Source organism: Neovison vison, chromosome 11, assembly GCF_020171115.1.
Source record: "Neovison vison isolate M4711 chromosome 11, ASM_NN_V1, whole genome shotgun sequence".
Taxonomy (NCBI): Eukaryota; Metazoa; Chordata; class Mammalia; order Carnivora; family Mustelidae; genus Neogale; species Neogale vison.
The window spans coordinates 9,342,534-9,362,954 of NC_058101.1; the positions used below are offsets into that span (position 1 = coordinate 9,342,534).

The 20,421-nt window shown below is 33.0% G+C and overlaps 1 protein-coding gene across 5 annotated transcripts in view; it reads left to right on the forward strand.

Moving 5' to 3' along the window:
* The window catches only part of ANKRD17 (ankyrin repeat domain 17), a 163,610-nt gene that overhangs the window by 108,099 nt on the left and 35,090 nt on the right, over positions 1–20,421 (forward strand). For 3 of the 5 annotated variants that reach the window (XM_044226144.1, XM_044226148.1, XM_044226146.1), the window contains 7 exons: positions 3,441–3,589; positions 11,769–11,880; positions 12,061–12,206; positions 16,529–16,671; positions 17,203–17,416; positions 17,908–18,083; positions 19,212–19,374. In XM_044226144.1, coding sequence (XP_044082079.1) covers positions 3,441–3,589; positions 11,769–11,880; positions 12,061–12,206; positions 16,529–16,671; positions 17,203–17,416; positions 17,908–18,083; positions 19,212–19,374 — 1,103 coding nt within the window. The remainder of the gene's footprint in view (positions 1–3,440; positions 3,590–11,768; positions 11,881–12,060; positions 12,207–16,528; positions 16,672–17,202; positions 17,417–17,907; positions 18,084–19,211; positions 19,375–20,421) is intronic. The other 2 variants (XM_044226145.1, XM_044226149.1) reach the window with 1 other exon arrangement.

Below are 20,421 nucleotides of genomic sequence, written 5' to 3' on the forward strand. Positions count from 1 at the left end.
GAGAAGGGTAATTTTCATTTAGGAAAAAGATAAAGAAAATTTGAAAAGGGAGAAAAAAGGGAAAAACAAAGGCAGTAAATCATTGACAATTGGTAGTTTTCATCTGGTGTCTTCCTCTTTTTTTATTCTTTGGTACACTTAAAAGATGACTGAGTTTTTCTACTTTTTGAAACTGTTGGGGCAGTGTTAGATATTATGATGAAATTATATATAATTTGTCTTTCATCTTTTAAAAGAATAAAAAAATTAAATTGTATAGTGTTGAGATATTTAGCTAACATTCAGAAACTAAGACACCAGCTAATGAGACAGATTTTATACTTAACAAATTGCTCCTAAGTTTCTCAGTTCTCTTTTATTATCCCAGCAGTATTATGTGGAACAAAGATCTCTGCTAATTTTAGAGGGTATAGTAACTGCCTTGAAAAAAATGGTATTAATCATTAGTAAGAACTGTAAAGATTCTTATATTGATAAACATAAAACTTTTCTGTAGATTTAAGAATTACTGTTAATAGCCATTAGCTGGTTAAAATAATTGGGAATACAATTAAAGGACATTAGTATCTTATGAAAATTGGAGCACAGTAGCCAAAAGTCCCAAGTTTGCTATTACTGACTGTTAGTTTAGGTCATAATAGTGTTCTTTCTCTTGTCACTTGAACTACCAAAAATGTATAGAGTTAAGTCTTATTTATCCAATTAAATGAAGACTGGACATTCCTACCAATGAACACTTAAAAATTTTTTGATATGCTATTAGAATCTACACGATGTTCTTGGGCAGACTTATAAACGTTGATTTGCCAGTTGTACAATTTTTATACTGATCTGAATTACTGGAGATTTGTAAAGTAGTTTTTCTGTTAATTGTTTTACCAAAGGAAAACAAATTCTGCCTATATGTTTCAGGTGTTTTCATATCAAAAATTTCAAAAGCACATAACTTTTCAGGAAATATGACAAATATTTCTCATTATAAAAATACTTTATCCCTTTATTATGCCCATTTATATGGAGAGAGGAGAGATGACCAGAAGGAAGAACAGGATTAAAAACATCCAGCCACTTCCCTGCAGTCCATCCCTGTCATCATGCCTGTGCACATGCATAAACATACACATATACTCTTGCACTCCCTTCCACAACTTTTCGTTAAACAACTTCTGTGTTAGTACTTGTTCTTTAGGTTGACTAATGACCATTTCCGTTTCTTTCTTTGGGATTCTTGAAATTTTATAACCTCTTTAGGCTCAGTCTTCCTTCCCCACTGCAGCATAACCTGTTCTTTATTTTTTAACTCCCATTTCTTAGACCGCTCTTGTAAGGTTCAGTCCCTTTCTCTAGTACTTGGCTGGCCCAAATCTTCTGTCTTTCCTGTTCTCTGTACTTACATAGCAAAATCAGTTCCCGGTTTAACCAGTCTTAACGCCTTGCCTTTGCTGTGCTATCAGGTTCCTCCCTTCCTTACCTGATGTAAAACTTCCCTGGAGCGTCTGGTTCTCATTTAAAATCTAACCCTAAAATGAAATACCAAGTGTAAAGATCTGTACCAGAGTTCCTTCAGATCCCTGCATATTTACAAGTTGTTACTTTCACTCTAGGGGATGGATGAGTGACAGGCAGTTATTTCATTAATTTCTTAAGTACCCCAAAGGAAATGAAATGAGGGAACTGGTTTTTCTTATCTCCTTTTAGATGAGATGATAAGAACAAGCAATTTGACCAAAAATAAGAAAACTCGTTTTCATATGTTCTTTAAAAGAACTTACTCCAATTAAGATGTAAATTAACAATATAGTCATTTAACAATAAAGCTTAGACTTTTTGTTTAGTATCATGAAATAAATATCAGTTCTTTGGACAGATTGGTGTTCATTCTGTTTAAGCTAATTTTAGTATTTAGCATTTTCACTTGTGAAAATCAATCCAATCAGAGGAGATTATGGAATCTATTTTAAGAGCCATAGATTTTTTATGGTTTTGAAATTTATATCTAGAATATGTACATTTAAATTATCCTGTTTTTTTTTTCTTAATACACAAGACCATTGATCAATTTAGTGTATTAGTACATGCCCTTTCCTATTAATCTGGATCCCTAAGGATTCAAACTGTTTTGTTTTGTTTTGTTTCCTTCTTTGTTTTTCTTTTAGCTTTTAAGTGGACTTAAAAATGTATAATTATAGAATGTGTGTTGCTATAATGTATATAGTGTATGTTTGTGCCTGAACTAAGGATTTCATGTAAAATAGATTTCTTAATTGACAATCGTGTTTATAATTGTTAAATAAGGTCAATTTCAGTTTTATTCTTGGCAGGATCATAACCTCTTTTGCCTGGTTTCAGATCCAGTTGTGAATCATGATTGTTTTCTGTCTGATGTAGTTGATAAGTATATCGATAACACACATCCACACTACTGTTGACCATTCAAAGATTAATGCCCAAACTTCAGTGCTATAGTGTTTTTAATGGTGGGGGGGGGGCGGGTAGAAAAGGATTAATGTTCACTTATCAACTCCAGAAGTGAATCCATGAGAGAATAAAATACCCTCAATTGCCACAACCTTTAGAGTTCTCCCATCTCAAGTACTGACCTGATTAGCCCCTTGTTAATTTGCATATTTTGGTTAAAATAATATACAGGGTAAATTACACTTAGAACTAACAATATACTTAGAACTAACAATAATCTATATTTGAAGGTTTATTGCGTGCATACATTTATTTCTACCTTAATCTTTTAATTTTGTCCTCAAGTCAGTGTGATTGCTGGATTGATTGGTGGGCATTTTAACCCCCACAGAATAATTCTACGTGTGAGAAACTATATTTCTGTGTGAGGATCAAATTTTCATATTTTACTATTCTGTCATAGTAAAGGGCTACCATTCAGAATAATATCATCCCCTTGCCTGCAGTTAGTAAAAGAGTAGAGAGTGTTTTAAATGATTTGAGAGTGAGGTTCACCCCAAACAGTGAAATTACTTTCATTAGAATATGAGGTGTGAAAATGGCAGATTAAAACTCATACTTTTCTCCCTCTAAACTTGGCTATTTTACCTTTTATTCCTTTTCGGATTAAGAAGATATAATGGACAACTATCCATTTGCATTTATATTCAGTTTTAGTTCATAAGACCTTTTTGTTTTCAGGGTTATTTTGAATTGGGGTTTTATGATTACATACTGTAAGAGGGGAATTTTATTTTCAGATGGATTATTATTTAGAAAATGGGTTGTTATTAATATGCTTTCTATTTTTAGACTGTTCAAAATCAGAAATAAAATAACCAGAAAAATGAGTTATTAGTGCTATGGCATTCTACCTATAGACATTTTGTTTTAAAAAATCTTTGAATATTTTCTAATAATTATTTCTTACTGTTCCCTAACAATGTTTCATCCTTATTAAGTGCAGTTATTTTGTTCAACAGCAGTCAGTGGAAGAGCATCTGCAATGTCAAACACTCCTACCCACAGTATCGCTGCTTCCATTTCCCAACCTCAGACTCCAACTCCAAGTCCTATCATCTCTCCTTCAGCCATGCTTCCTATCTACCCTGCCATTGATATTGATGCACAGGTAAGCTCCAAATTCTGGAGGGATGGTTTTTAACTAAAATCATACCATCATTAAAAATATTAATCAGTGATTTAAATCATCTTAGACTGCTTTGTCTCCAGGCAGAAATCTGAGTCACATTTATGAATAAATTAGAATCCACATTTTAAAAAATAAAATACCAGATGCAGATTATTTTTGATAATTATGTGATGGTTTGGTTTCCACAGTTGTCCAGTAACTTTTTTTTTTTAACTTTAGAAGAGGATGTTAAAAGAAATAACTTCTTTAAGATTAGTTTGTATTTTATTCTAATCTTGAATTAGAAGATATGCTTCTAATTCATAATGGATTACACATAAAAGATTCTTCCATTGATGTATCGTATATACTCAGTTACATCTATATTGTCTTGGAAAGTTCTGATCTTGCTGACTGAAACACGTAGAGAATCTGTGTGTCTGTGTCTGTAGCACTAAATCAAAACTAAACACCCAGTTTTTAGAAAATTAGTTTACCATGTAATCTCAGGGCAGAGTGAAGTTGGAGATAGGAGGCTAGCTGGTGTTTTGTCTTGAAGAAATGCTAAGAGGCTTAGTTTAGGAGACTGCTGGACAAGATAAAGGTTATGTGTCCTTATTCAGGACTGAGAAAATGTTTGCAGTTAAGTTTTGTATTTTGATTAATGTGTGGGGTGGGGAGGGGTTGACGTAGGTGAAGATGGCAGTATACATGATAAAATTTTTTATTTTTTTAATGATCAGTTGTTTATAAACCTGAATTTCAGAAAGTGTGTGTGTGTGTGTGTGTGTGTGTGTCCGTCCTATTAAGACTGTGTACTCTTAACCTATGAAAATAAAGCTTCCTTTTCATTAAAATGCTTCTTGGCAATATTGTGAAAGAAAAAGAAATTTCACTTCTATTGTTGCTTTCCAAATGTTCATTGTGTTATATGTGCTAACTTTTTTTTTTGAGCACTTAAAATGGTCAAGGGCAATTTTAAGGAATTGTGGTGTTTTCAGACCACATATATGAAGAAGCAACTTTTAAATACCCATTTCCCTGATGAAGAAACCAAGGCTAAGAAAGACATTTAACGTTTTGCTTAAGAGCACTTCTTTTAGCTAATAAGTGAGGGTTGAGAGTCAGACTTTAGTGGGTCTGATTTCAAAGGCAACCTCCTTAACTACCACCCTCTATAACCTTTAAAAATTACAAAGTATTCATTTGATGATCTACAATGATTTATATTTAATAATGATACAGCATTATAGGGGCACCTGCTCAGTTGGTTGAGCATACCCGACTCTTGATCTCAGAGTTGTGGGATTGAGCCCTATGTGGGTCTCTGTACTGGGTGCAGAGCCTGCTTAGGGTTCTCTTTCCCTCTCCCTCCACACCTGCCCACTGGTCACACTTTCTCGCTCTCTCTCCCTGCCCCCAAGTTAGTAAATAAATAAATAAAAATACAGCATAATGGAACTGGGTTGAAGTTGGTATTGAATCTGCATTATTTTCCTCCAGTCTTTTTTCCTCTGAGGTTATTATGTTGTATGGCTATTATGTTTTAAGGAGAGTTATATTTTTTAGTTTTTGTGGAATCAAGAATTGAACCATAAGCAAAACTAAAAACATCGCCAAAATATAAAAGGATTTAAGAAAAATTATTTTGTATAAGAAAAAGTTCCTCCAAGTATGATCGTGATTTTATTTAATTTGAAATTCTTATAGTTATGGTGAAGTTTTACTGGACTATACTACTCAACTATCCATTGCTCTATTATAAATTAATTTCTAAGAAACACATAAATAATTAAATTTTGTTTTTAATTTCCAAAAACTTGCATTTGGGGTGCCTGGGTGGCTCAGATGGTTATGCATCTGCCTTCGGCTCAGGTCATGATCTGCAGGTCTTGGGATTGAGCCCTGCATCAAGCCCCTGACTCAGCGGGGAATCTGCTTCTCCCTCTCCCTCTGCTTCTCCTCCTGCTTGTGCTCTCTTTGTGTTGCTTTCTCAAATGAATAATTAAAATCTAAAAAAAAAACCCCACAAAAAACAAACAAAAAAAGTATGTTTTGATATTAGTTGACATGCTTATGTAAAAAAGATTTGACTGTGTTCTTAAATATCTGTTCCTTTTTATCTGATCTCCATATCAAGGTTTTTCAGTTTGGTTAGCCTATCATGAGTTATTCTTTTTGTTTAGGAAGTTTAGGAGTTTTCTTTTTGTTTAGAAGTTTAGGAAGTTTCTGCTTTAGAAAACATAATACCAAATAAACATTCAGAAATAATTGTTCACTATTTCTTCTTTTATTTTTGATGTTAGTTTTTAAAGTTTACTAGTTTTTATGGTACCAAGCAGGCATGTTAAGCAGTTTGTAAAGATGCTTTTGTACTCAGTTCATCCAAAGTTTTTTCTAGATTCTGAAATAAAAATTCCATGAGATTTTACGTAGTAGATATTGTGGATTATGTGTGATAGTACTGTGCTGTAACAGGCAAGCGATGTGATAAATTCATACCAAGACTCTAACCCTGTTTAGAAAGATTAAACTTTTTCTAATATTTGAATCTTTTATTTGGTTATTTAACAAATCTTAACACTTTTATAGATACTAATTTCTTTAACTTTATAACAACCTCATGAGGTGTAGGTACTATTGTTACTCCCATTTTATAGGTGAAGAAGGTGAGACTTACAGATGTTAACTCTTTGCCCAATAGGTAATTTATGGTGGAGCCAGCTTTCATCCACCCTAGCATTATGGCTCTATAGATTCTATACGCTTAAGCACTGCACTATGCTACCTGTTTTTCAGTTTTTATCTTAGATGTGAATGTTGATTTTAATTATATTAACCTGGTAAATTAGATTATAGAAAATAGGTCTACCACCTGGATGGCAAAGGGTTGTGTGTCTTTCATCCTTAACAGCTTTTCAACATGTTTCCTTGGCCATACCTCATATTTATATCAAATCTTAATTTAAAGAAGAACAAAAGAAATGTTAAATTTTTTACACCTTCAGTACATGTCTCTTTAATGCTAATGATTCTTAAAATGGTCATACTTTAAACTTCTTTAATTGATCATTATATGCAGAAACTAGTATTTTTAACAGGGATTAGCGAAATCATGTTTAATTTTTGGAACTTGAAGAATGCTGAATGTATTCTTTATAAGGTTTCCTCAAATCTTATGTAAGATAACTAGAAATTACCTTTGGTGTGCATGTATGTGCCACAGATTTTCTACCTTTCGTGTAATAGTTTTATTGAATCATGTTTGTTTTGATGTATTTTTTTTTATCCGATTTGTTTTGGGTTTTTTTGTTTGTTTTTAAGTAAGCTCTGCATCCAGTGTGGGGCTTGATTAGGAGTTGTATGTTCTATTAACTAAGTAAGCGAGGTGGCCCTTGTCTGGATATTTTTAATATATTTATATTATAATATATTTTAATACCATATACTGAACTGTTACCAAAATTCATTTTAGGGAACATCAGTAAATGATAATTTGAAGGAACTTTTTGAGACTTTTATTACATCTTTTAATAGCATAGCTCTAATTTTTATTGTGCTTGAATGGGTATTCTGCATGTAGAAATTAGTAATCATTTACAGACTTTTAAGAATGATTGGTTTTGTATGAAACAGTAAATCTGGCTGAAGGTTAGAGTTGAATACTACGGAGTTAAATATTTTCTGTGTTTTGTGTGAGATTTTGATTGACTCTTAACAGCCACAAATATGAGAAAGTACCAGTTGTTCTGTTCATGGGTGTAAAACTTGTGTTCCCTTCCCCTCCCATTTTCTTACTACATGTTTTTCATGTATTTCTGAACTGCTTGTCATTTTTATTCACAAACTTCAAAAGGCTTTCCTTAAACTTGGAGTAGCCGGTTCTAGTACATTTTATAAAAGAGAAAAGTAAATACTACTTTATGCAGTTTTGCTTTTTTTCCAGTTTTTAATAACATCTATCCATGATTATTTTTTAAAGAAGGTAGGCACTAAAGTTGACTTAGGTATCAGGACTGAAATTATAAAGTATGTAAAATTATGTTTTGCCTTTAATGGTATAAATATCATTTGTATATTTTTCTCCTGTAGGTTTTGCATACAGAGAATAGTTCAATCACATTTTTTCAATGAGAAAAATTGAAGAAATAAGAAAAATGAGTTAATGGTGATATGTAATATGCTGCCATTAAGCATTCTACTTAAAATGTGTGCATTTTAATTGTTTATGTGAGGTTTTAAGCAAGTTGTTTACTATTTTACTGAATATTTTCATTATTCTCATTCTCCCTAAATGCTATCCTTTTTACCTTTTTATTTTTTACTTTTTTTGTATCTTACACATGACCTCTGACATGTTTAGAGAATGAGATGTCTAGAATTATGAAGGTTATGGAGGTCTACAAAAAGGTTAGCACTTGAAGTTCTAATGATTTTCAAAGTGAATTAATTACTTAGATGTAATTAATAGGTCCTCTTCCCCTGCCTTTTTTTTTTAACAGACAGTTCAGTTATGTTTTTTCATGCATTCCAGCTTATTAAAAGTTGCTTTTTCCATTAATACTGCATTTGTCTCATGATTCCTTCTTATTTTTCAGTCTTACGAACTTAAAGAGTCATGTCAATTTACCAGAGTACTTCTACATTGAATATAATTTTAGCATTTTTTTATAAGACAGAATCATCATAACATCTGTCACATACAAAATAGTTTATTTTATGGTATTGTGGGCCAAATGAAAATTTCTTTAGAACGTAAACCTGAATGAGCTCCTTACAACCTCTGGGCATCTGTCTCTCTTTCAGGTTTCTCTTAGTTATAGATACATGACAATGTATATGACTTGTTGACCAGTATAACATAACATGACTTTAATGATACATTGCCTTTCAGGAAGCTATCACTTGTATTGTTATCAGTAATTTTCAAAACATGTATTTTTTTATTCTATATCATGTTAGTCATTGTTACTTTAACCCAAACTTCTGCTTCAGTTAATTTGTTTCTTGAAGTAATACAAATCAGGATAATGTGTCTTACCACTTGGGAATTGTATAGGTGTTCATTAGGAAGGTGGAAATCTCACTTCAGAATCTTTTAATTTTTTAATTTTTGTTTTTAGAAGATTTCATATTAGTTCATGAAGTTACCCACTCTTAGTTCCCCAAGGAATTTGACAAGCTGTCTTTTCTTAGTTTTAAATATTTTTTCATTCAACTCTCTTAATACCTTGTTTATATTTTTCTCATAGTTTGAACCTAAATTTGCCCTATGCTGTAAGCACTAAGCTCCTAGTGAACAGGGACTGTATTTAGTTATATTTGTCAACCCTGAAGTACCTAGCAGAGTACTTTGAATGTAAAAGGTGCTTAGTAAACGTCGGTTGAATTAATGTTTTATAAATGGGGGGGGACAGTATTTTACTAACTATTAAAATATTCCATGCTTATCTTTTTCAAATTTTTTTCTCTTCATTCTCTATTTAAGATCGGCTCTGCTTTCCTAAATTATTCTCTAACCCCCAGAAGATATTGAGAAACTTAATAAAGTTCATTATAAAGTGGACTCTTCATCATAAAGTTGACTTTCTAATTGTCACTAACATAGGAAGTATATAAAGTAGATAGCCTTAAACATTATATTGACCTAGTTGGTTTAGCTTTATGATGTAATAGGGAAAGCAGGATTTTGTTATCCAAGATCTCCTTGGTTTTTTTTAAGCCAGTCCCTATCAGTTACTAGCTTGTATGACTATTGGAGGATTATTTCTCTAAGCCTTTGTTTCTTTTTTTTTTTTTTCTGAAATCAACATAATAATTCCTTCCTTATAAACCTGAAATGAAGATCAAATACAATTACACAGTCAGAGCTGTCACTCATTTAAGTATTCGTGTCCTTCTTCATTGTTGTAGTTGGTGCATCTCTCCCTTGTGGCCATCCCTGATCTCTGCAGTCAGTAGCTCTGCTCTCTGCCAGCCTCTTCTGCAGAGCAGCTTTTGCGGTCTCCCTCTTCATCACTGACTAGTAGGCTTTTTCTTATTTCTTGACTCTATCGATTTTGCCTTTTGTCTCTTGTTACTCATTTTTTGTAATGGAGTTTGGTTTTGAGACTTGACCTTCTGGGAGAAAATGCCTTTCCTTTTTGTATTTATTACATAAATATAATAAATATTACAAAAAATATAAACACAGTAAATATATGTCTTATATGTAGCCTTTTGTTTTATTAGTAATAGCCTTTGAATCTGTGACCCTGCATAGCTGCTGTCATTCATTGAACTTAACTGTCATTTATTGTTTCCTAGGCAAAGCATCACTTACAGGTAGAGAATGCAAACATGAATAAAACATGTTTATTACCTTCCAGGAATTTCTAGTTCTCTGAGAGTGATAGGCATATACTGATAGAAGCATAAGGAAGATTGGTAATAAATATTGTACTAGAGATGCATATGTAAAAATGAGGGAAAGTAGCTTAGAACAGTACTGTGTAACAGAAAAAATAATGCAAAACACATAAAATTTTCTAGTAACCACATTTAAAAAAGCAAAATAAAATAGGTAAAATGCATCATAAGAATATATTTTATTTAGCTTCATATGTCCATAATAATATTATTTAATATTGTTTAATAATAATAATATTGTTTAAACATGTAATCAGTAATACCAAAAAACTACTGAGATATTTTACATTTTTATTTCATATTAAAGGTCTTCAAAATTCAGTCTATATGTTATACTTACAGCTTAGAGTGATCACATCATCCTCGTTTTCCTGGGACTTCCCTGATTTTAGCACCAGAAGCTTCTTATGCCAGAGACCCCCTCAGTCCTATGCAAATGATGGTTTGTTAGCCTATATTTATCTCAACTTGGATTTCATTTAGATTTGACTAGATGTACAATTAAGAAAGTAGATTTATTTACTCAGAGTGCTCCATACTGAAAAATTCTCTACTAACCAAATGAGTCTCACTTTTTAACTTTAAATTCATTAAAACAAAATTTAAAATTCAGTTTTTCAGTCACATTAGCTATATTTGTAGAATAATAGCTACATACTGCTAGTAGTTACCTTTCTTCGATAGTACAGGTTTAGAGTACTAAAAGTATGAGGACTTAGTTTATGAAACAAGCATTTTAAACTATAATAGAGTATCATTAGCAGAAGTCAGAAGTAAATCATAGATAAAGCATTATGTTTCAATTGTGATAGTCTTTGTCTTTCAAAATACTCTGTATACTATGTATTTTTCTTTGTTGTTCCTTTAAGTATTTGGGGGCTTTGTTTTCAACTGCAATTAAATTACTTGGAAGCCCTTTTTCTGTATCAGGGCTTCCTTTTCAGCTTTCTTAGGTGGGCTTAGAACAGCTAATTTGGCTCCACTGCTGAGGATTTTACTTGATATTCTGTGTGTTTTGAGGGCTTTCTACTCTGGCTGGTGGGAACCAAACTATTGCTGGCCCTCTGTAAGCTCTGGGTGTTGTTATGCCTGCTGGCGGTCTTTCCTTGGCCTCTCAGTTTTCCTCATGCACATACGCTAATCACAACTCAGCTGAAAGACTCAGCCAAAGACCCTCTGCAGATTATCTATAGAGTACTCTGTCCTGCTTTCCTATCCAGTAGTCTGCCGCCTGAATTCTAGCCATCTGACCGCTCCAGACTCTGTCTTCTCAACTCAGGGAGATTGCCAGGCTGTATTTGGGTACCCTCTCTGCACAGCAGCCTGGAAACTCTCCAGGCATTAAGTTGAGTTAATCATTTCTTCCCTCGGTGATCACTGCCGCACACTGCCTGTCTAAACACCATCATTTCAGGTAGTTCGTCCTTTCCTTTTTGGTTGTTTGAGTTAGGAAGACAGATCTTTTCTGTGCTACTCCATTAATGCTAGAAGCAAAAGTGAATCTAACACTATTTCTTTTTATCATGTATTTGTAAATAGCATATGGTTGAAAATCATACTTTTTTCCCTTCATGTTTAAGAATTGCCCATAAAGTTCAAATATTATTTTGTAGCCTTTACAAAATCACAGGTTAGCCACTAATGAAAAAAATAACTTAATACCCAAATGTTTGATACAGTAGAATGGGACATATGTGTTTATATTTAGTTTAAGTATATATTATATAATTGATGTAATTTTAAAATTAATCAAAAAATTAATTTTTTATAGACTGAAAGTAATCATGATACAGCGCTAACACTGGCCTGTGCTGGTGGTCATGAGGAACTGGTACAAACACTGCTAGAGAGAGGAGCTAGTATTGAGCACCGAGACAAGAAAGGTAGGGCTTACTTTTGTTAATGTTTTTTCTGGAATATTTGTGTTCTGTGAAGAAATACTACTTCTACCCCTGTTGTGGTAGATATAATGGAAAACAGTGCGGTCTTTTGTGGTTTTTTTTTGTTTTGTTTTTGTTTTTGTTTTTTGCTTAACATGTAGTGAGAAGATCATTTTTTTCCAGGTTTTACTCCACTTATCTTGGCTGCCACAGCTGGTCATGTTGGTGTTGTGGAAATATTGCTGGACAATGGTGCAGACATTGAAGCCCAGTCAGAAAGAACCAAGGACACACCGTTATCTTTGGCTTGTTCTGGGGGGAGACAGGAGGTAACATTTTCCCCAGTGTAATATCTGTCCCATCTGTTTAGCAAATACATATTTTAACTTGTATGATTTGATGGGAATAATGGATTGACATCTAGATTTATCACAGTAACTGTCCTTTTGCTAATAGGTCATAATTTCAAACATTGTGTTAGTATAAGCCGTTGTATCTGAAAAGTCACATCTATTACTATGGTTATCTAAAAGTAGTACCTACCATGGGAATTCCTGTGTGTTGCATTTAGGCTAAGGGAGTGATTAAGCCATTTCAAATCAAATCAGTAAACTCCTGATAAGCAGGGACTATATTCACTTGTCTTTTCCTATCCCAGAGTACCCGTCATGAAAGGTACTTAAGCTCAGCCTCTATTGCTCTCGGTGTATAAAATTAGTAGGGAATCAAGAGCATTCAATTTTTAGTTGTTCTTTTCATTTTTCCCACTCCTCAACTCTGAAAGAAAGATTCTCAGATGAGATTATATGACCTTTTCATTTTTTAAGTAGGGTAGAACCACTGGTGTGATCAGGTGTAGGCCCAAGAATTTATAGCCTATACCCATGTATGTCTTCTGCTGGCATTTAATGATCAGCTGGGCAACCTGATTTTTTTAAATCCATTTTTTAAATCTAGTTGTAAGGATTTTGATTAGCCAGTTGTGCTGTCTCTGTGGACTGGCAACTTCTCAATTTAGGATATTGTTGAATCTTAGATTTAAGAAGTATCCTAGATCATACAGGTTATTTTCTTACTCAGCTTAAAAATGTTTTACTTTTTTTTTATTCCACCATCCTGTTACAAAGTTTTCCTGTTTATCAAGCTTGAGTTATGCCTTCCCTAAGTTTCCCCACTATTCTTAATTCTGTTCTTTGAATTAATGGGAAGAGGTTTATATCCTCTTGTATCTATAGATATTTGAGTCTCTATCTTCTAGTTACCTGTTCTCCATTTGAAGCGTGTCCTGTTCTTTTGATTATTAGCTTGAAGATACCTTTTCTAAATCTCTCACCTGGCTGTTCTACCCATTATGTCTGTATCCCTCCTGAAATATTATGTCTAAAATTATTCTGGCCAGTGAAGTGGTAGATTATTACCTCCCTGTTTGTGCACCTTAAACTGCCCCCCACCAATATCAGGTTATATTGAACTTGAATCCGCTAAACCCTCTAGAGTTTTTAGTAAACTAGAAGATAAAAGTTCTTTAAAAGATAGAATAATTCTTGCACAGGAAGAATGGAAAATCCAATAAAATGGTACATGAATAGAAAGATAGAAGTTAGTGATCCTTTATCTTGTGGATTAAAAAGAATTGGAGCCTAGTGATAATACAGTTGTTTTTTGTTTTACTTTTTCTTTCTTTCCCATAAAATTTTTTATTTGGCCAATTTGTAGTTTTTAAATATATGATTTTTGCTCCTTTATATTTGGAGTAGATAATTATATGTGTGGACAGTTAGATGCACTTGTTTCTACAGATGTTCAGCATAGAAGACAACAAAGAACCTGTCTCTGCTATGCTCTTCCTTCTGGTTGATAATGTGAATACATTTGTATCGTTTTCCCCCCTGTATTTCACAGTAGAGGTGATTGGTATATTAAAAGAATTTTAACCCAAATGATAGGAAGTAAGACAGTAAAAAAAGCTGCTTAATTTGGTAATCTCTGCCACATCAGAAAGTGTGGAGATCTCCATTAATCTCAAATTGAATTTATGGCAGAACTTTTTAAAATTAATAATAACATTAAATTGAAAAACTTAGTTGGAAATGTAAAGGCTTAAGGTTTTAGAATATAAAACCAAAAGGTTTTGGTTTTCGAATATAATAAAAGTAAAATTTTGATTTAACTGAAATTTTCAATCATTATATAGCTTGAAATAATTCTTGCTTTATATGGAAGAAATTTTTCAATGTTAAAAAGAAATCAGTTGGTTCCTTTCCTTTCAAAGCAATTTTAAAGCCTCTAGCATACTGTAATCTTTATATATTCTTACTACAATGTAACAAATGAGGTTGTAACAGATATAGAAGTCTTGTAGGGTAATAATTTTGCCTATAACATTCTGTTGCTTTGATTTGGTGTCATTGGAACAGTTAAGTATTTTGAAGTTATTAAACAGTGGAAACTCATTTTACTATAAAATCACAAACTAATTTATATTGAGTGTTTATATACTATAGTGTATAGTCTATACTATAGAATAGTATTATTCTATTCTGGAAATAGACCATTCCCTTTGAGAGATAGCTAAGGTCAGTTATCTTTGCATAATGGAATTAATAACTTTAGAAATTTGATTAGGGTTTTTTACTTTCTTGTTTAAGGGACTCTCTGTAAAATAAACAGTATAATGCCATTTTTTGGTCTTGGTTTTCATAACCTTGTCACATAAGCCACCTACTGTTACTGGCTCTAAAAGCAAAAAAAGTGATGGATAGAAGTCATAATCTAAAATTGGTCATACATAGCTTTATTCAAATGAGTAAAGTTTCAGCTTATATGTTAAGACAAAGTACTGTTCATTAACATTATTTGTTATTTTCCAGTTAGTATTTTAGGATATTTTACTAGTATTAAGAGCAAGGTAAGAGCTATGATCTTGGGTAATCTAACTTTTCTCTGCCTCATTTGCAAAATGAAGGTGAAAATACTAGTGTACGTGTGTCAAAGAGTTGTTTTGTGCATTAAATGGCATAATGGATGAAAGATGCCAATAAGTACTTCAATAAATGGTAACCAGTTTTTAGCTATCAGAAATGCAGATTAAGATCCCAGTGGGTTACCACCACATAGCCCAACTACAGTGGCTGAAATGCTAAAGACTGGCAGTGCTTAATCTTGCCAAGGATGTGGAGCAGTCAGGACTCGCTTATTATTTGTGGGGGTGTAAATGGTACAATGACTTTCAGAAAAGGTCTGGTAATTTCTTATAAAACTAAACATAGGGTGCCTGGGTGGCTCGAAGCCGCTGCCTTCGGCTCAGGTCATGATCTCAGGGTCCTGGGATCGAGTCCCGCATCGGGCTCTCTGCTCAGCGGGGAGCCTGCTTCCCTCTCTCTCTCTGCCTGCCTCTCTGCCTACTTGTGCTTTCTCTCTGTCAAATAAATAAATAAAATCTTTAAAAAAAAAAAAAAACAAACTAAACATATACCCAGAAATTGTACTACTGGGTAGAGCCCATGAGCAGTGAAAATACATTACTGAAAGAATAGCGACTTTATTCTAAAAATTGCCAAAAACTAGAGACTGCTTTATCTATTCACCAGTAGGAGAAGAGATAAACTCTAGTATATTTGTATGATGTATATTGTATGATTTGTATGCTATGCAATATACAGAAATGGCTCTCAAACACTGTGATTTCATCTATTTGAAGATCTAAGATAGATATAAAAATAGGCTATAGGTGGGATTGACTGAGAAAGAGGCATGCGTAAATAATAGGGATTTAAATAACATCAGCTTTATGCATTTGTCAGTATTCAGTAAATGTACGCTGAAGTTTTGAGCATTTGCTGTAATTAGAAATTTTTCCCCCAAAATTTGAAAACAAGTAATATTCTAATAATGATACATATATTGATGTATTTAAGGAAATTGCAGCTGTGTCTACAATTTACTTTGAAATGAAATGTATCAAAAAATGAACAAATAGATATGATAAAGTAAGTGTAGTAGAATATTAATGGTAGAATCTAGGTAGTAAGTGTGTGTAAATTTATTAAACTTTTCTGTATGTTTAAAAATTTTCATAATAAAATCTTAGGGAAAAAATAAGCATTAACTTTATTCCAAGTTTTTAAACATTTAGTTATTGGTTAAAAATTTCAAAAAAAAATACTTTAAAGAGGGGCACCTGGCTGGCTCAGTCAGTAGAGCATGAGACTGTTGATCTCAGGGTTGTAAGTTTGAGGCCCACGTTGGGTGTAGAGATTTCTAAAAATTAAAGAATAAAATCTTAAAAATATATCATAAAGACACTTACATATATAAATGAAAAAAATCTTATTTTACTGCTCTGTGATAGAGTAACAGAAATAGTAATTTTTAAAATAGCATTGCACAACACACTGAGATCCAGACCTTGCATGAACACACCGTGTCATTTTAACAATTTAAAAATGGATTTTAATTGAGAAGCTAGCTTACTGTTGCTTCTAAGAATTCTTGCTATCATTTGAGTCTAATTTTGTGCAAAGGATTAAAAAAGGACTTTGCTGTTTTTTTCTTCTACGATATATCAGAAAAATAAAGAAATCAGAAATGGACACCTTGCAAATTGTTTCACCATAAGAAGAAAACACAGCTTTTCCTCTTTTCTTTTCAGGTGGTGGAGCTATTGTTAGCTCGAGGGGCAAACAAAGAGCACAGGAATGTTTCTGATTACACACCTCTAAGCCTGGCTGCTTCTGGTGGCTATGTGAACATTATCAAAATATTACTAAATGCAGGAGCTGAGATTAATTCTAGGCAAGTTTTATTCTCTCTCTATAAGCCCCTTAAGAATGTTATGATAAGCTATTTGTAGAACACTTATATTTTTAATGCAATATTTAGGAAATGCCTTCATTACAAATTTAGAATCCAAACTGTTGGGAGATTTTTAATTTTATTTAAATACTTAAAACTATTGATATAAACTTGAAAAAACATCACTTACTGTATTTATAATGGTACTAAAAGTAAGCACAGTTTTCTTAGGAGTTTTTATTAAGAAAGTATATGCTTTAGGATGGAAAATCTATCATAATAATAACTTAATATTTAATAATCACTTTTCAGTCCAAGTCATTATGTTGAATGAGATACGGAAAGTATTCTAGTTCTAAGGTGGTAAAAAATTTCTAATGGAGTCCTGGTCATATCTCACAGACATACAAGGGCTGAGAAAAATTACTTTAAATAATCCTGCAAAACAAAGAATCTTAAATAAATCCTGAAATAGAATTCTATAGAAATTTATATTCTTTACCTTTGTTCTCCCCATACCTCCACCCCCAGAACTGGTAGCAAATTGGGCATTTCTCCTCTGATGTTAGCAGCTATGAATGGGCACACAGCTGCTGTTAAGCTCCTGTTAGACATGGGCTCTGACATAAATGCTCAAATAGAAACCAATCGGAACACTGCCCTTACTTTAGCCTGCTTCCAAGGAAGAACTGAAGTGGTTAGTCTTCTGCTTGATAGAAAAGCAAATGTGGAACACAGAGCTAAGGTAAGAAAAAGTCCGAGATTATACATGGATTTATTGCTTCAATATTTAAGGTGTACAGTAGCATTATGCTAATTATAATTTTAGTATTTTCTGGTAACTTGTCTTATATGTATTTAATCAGAAATCATTCTATGTACTCAAGCACTCTTGAAAATACCTCAGTAATAAATTTTTATAGGTAATAATGACACTAGGGTTATTAGCTAGAAAATACATAGTATTGTGAAAGAGAAAAGAGGAAGCATTTATTAGCACCAGTTATGCCAAATGCTTGCATCTTACACAGTTTTTTTTTCCACAAGAAATTGGCATTATGTAGGATATCGTTCAGTAGATCACACTGTAACTCAGGCTGGTGATGTCAGTGCTGAAATTTAGTTGTGAATTTTTGCAACAACTATATCATGTTGCTCCTCAGATTGTTCTTTAAACATTTTAGCTATTTTCAGTCTCTTACGTGGTGGTGGTATTGTTGTTTTCACTAAACCTAGACTGGCCTCACACCGCTAATGGAAGCTGCCTCTGGTGGATATGCAGAGGTGGGCCGAGTTCTTTTGGATAAAGGTGCTGATGTTAATGCCCCTCCAGTGCCCTCTTCGAGAGATACAGCTTTAACCATAGCAGCAGATAAAGGGCATTATAAATTCTGTGAGCTTCTCATTGGCAGGTATGATGTTACCATACTCTTCATACGTGACTGTGTGTACCCGTGATTACTATTCTGTCTGGTTATATTGTACTATTAAAAAAGTAAATGTGAGTACTTCTTCCGTGAACTACAAGTGCATGCTTTATTTTATTTTTAAACCTACTTCTTTTATTTTCTACCTATCCAGAGTTACGTTTCATTGTCTGATTTATTTCAGTATAACCTAAAAATACTTCTTTTCTTCCTGTCTTGGGTGTGTATATACTCTTAAAGCACTATAATAAGCTATTTGAACATCCAGCTATTGTCCCCCGTGTTCACATCTCCCATACAGATTGAGTTTTCGAAAAAGAGTATCACTTGAAATCTTAAAAATCTAGCAGCGATCTAAAGTTTATTGTTGATTTCCTCGAAAGTTTTTCGTTTGTCTTGTTTGGTTAAATAACAGTGAGGGCTTTTAAGTGACAGTTGTAGAACTATTCATGGTATCAGACAATCCAGAAGAATTTCTGCTTTCAGTCACTCAGAAGTTGCCTGCCAGTCTTCCAGAGATACTTGACTGCTTAATTGGATTTCCTGCTTTAACAGTCTTAAAGATATTTGCATGGTGTCCTAAGCAATAGTATTTAGTAGTGGCTCTGTCACCTGTTATTCACCTTGAGTCTTACTTACCATGTTGCCCACCATGTGCTAAACCTGAATGTTATTTTTAGATTCATTCTTTTCCAAAGCGTAATACAAATACATGCATACAAGTAACCTGAAATAGATACAAGTGCCTTGTAGAATACTGTTTGTGTCTCTGGCATACTGTTTATTTAATGTATTGATTATGCCATTAACAGGAAGTACTTTTATTTTTTACTAAGTAAAATTAACATTTTTTCAGGATTGAAACTTGGAATTATGAAACTTGGAATTTTAAGATTAAAAAAGCAATTATTTGTTTTATTTTTTAAACTTGATGACTTAAATTTGATGATTAGAAATTCTTCATAATTTTGAGAGAAACATGTATTTTAGTCCCTCAATAATATAAATAATTTTTCACTTTCATAGAATATTTTTCCTGAGTTTATAGTTGATTTTTATTATCTCGGTCATTCCGTTTCATTTTAAACAACGACATCTGTGTCATTCATTTAGGGGAGCTCACATTGATGTACGTAACAAGAAGGGGAACACTCCATTGTGGCTAGCAGCAAATGGTGGACATCTTGATGTGGTTCAGTTATTGGTGCAAGCAGGTGCAGACGTGGATGCAGCAGACAACCGCAAGATAACTCCTCTTATGGCGGCATTTAGGAAGGTAGAAGTCTTTCATCCTCATTCACTTGAATGTTTTTCCCTTAGGCTAGAAGGTATATAGTTTAGTGGTCACTGAAGACTCTTATTTTAGGATTTAACAGTAGTGTCGAACACGGTAAAATGCTATGCAAATAAAAACTGATGTGTTTCTGTATTGATGGCAACACTTGAAAGGTAGATATAGGTATCCCAGAAAAACCTTTAATGTTGATATTGATAAATAAAGCTAAGTAAACTTGTAAAAAGTTGTTCTAAGTAGTATTTTCAAAATCTAGTTGCAAACTTAATCTTTCACAAAATGTAAATCCAGTTAAGAGTAACTAATTACTTATGGATGGATTTTTTCTTGTAATAGTGCGGCAGGGAAAAATCAACTTAAATTGATTTTATTTATAATCACTTGCTTTAATTACTAGGGAATTAAATAATGAAAACCCAGCTACCAGTATTTTGAAATGACTGAATATCGAATGAACTGCATTCAGAAATAGAAATAAATTTTGTGAAACTTTTTTTCTCTTCCTGTAATGCATTGCACAGAGCTGTGTATAATTTCATTTAATGTTTTCATTGGTCTCTTAAATACAGTTTAAATTTGTTACTGGGAAAACTGGGTTACTATTTTAGAGTTGATAATTTTGAGTTTTATCATTTTGAGACAGGAGGGTAAAATCCCTTGATAGATTGCAAATGATTTGTTGTATTGAAAACTTCTCACATAAAATTGCAAAAAATCATCTTTCTCCTTTTTGTCTTTTAATTCTCTCTGGCTCCTGTACTTTATACCACCTCTTCCCTAGGTATTCTAGACTACCTAGACACTGATTCTGTGTGTTTTTTTCCCCACCAGTCAAACTTACACTTTATCATTGACTATCTACTTCTTCTCCAAGCAAGCTAACATATATCGTTATCAAGTAAATCTTCCTAACTTCTCCAATATGTTAGTATCCTCTTCTAGAGCCTTTTCCTTTTTTGGCATCCTTTGAAATCCAGTCTTAGTTTGTTATTCAGAGCCACCATAAATCTAGTGCTCTTCAAGTTCATC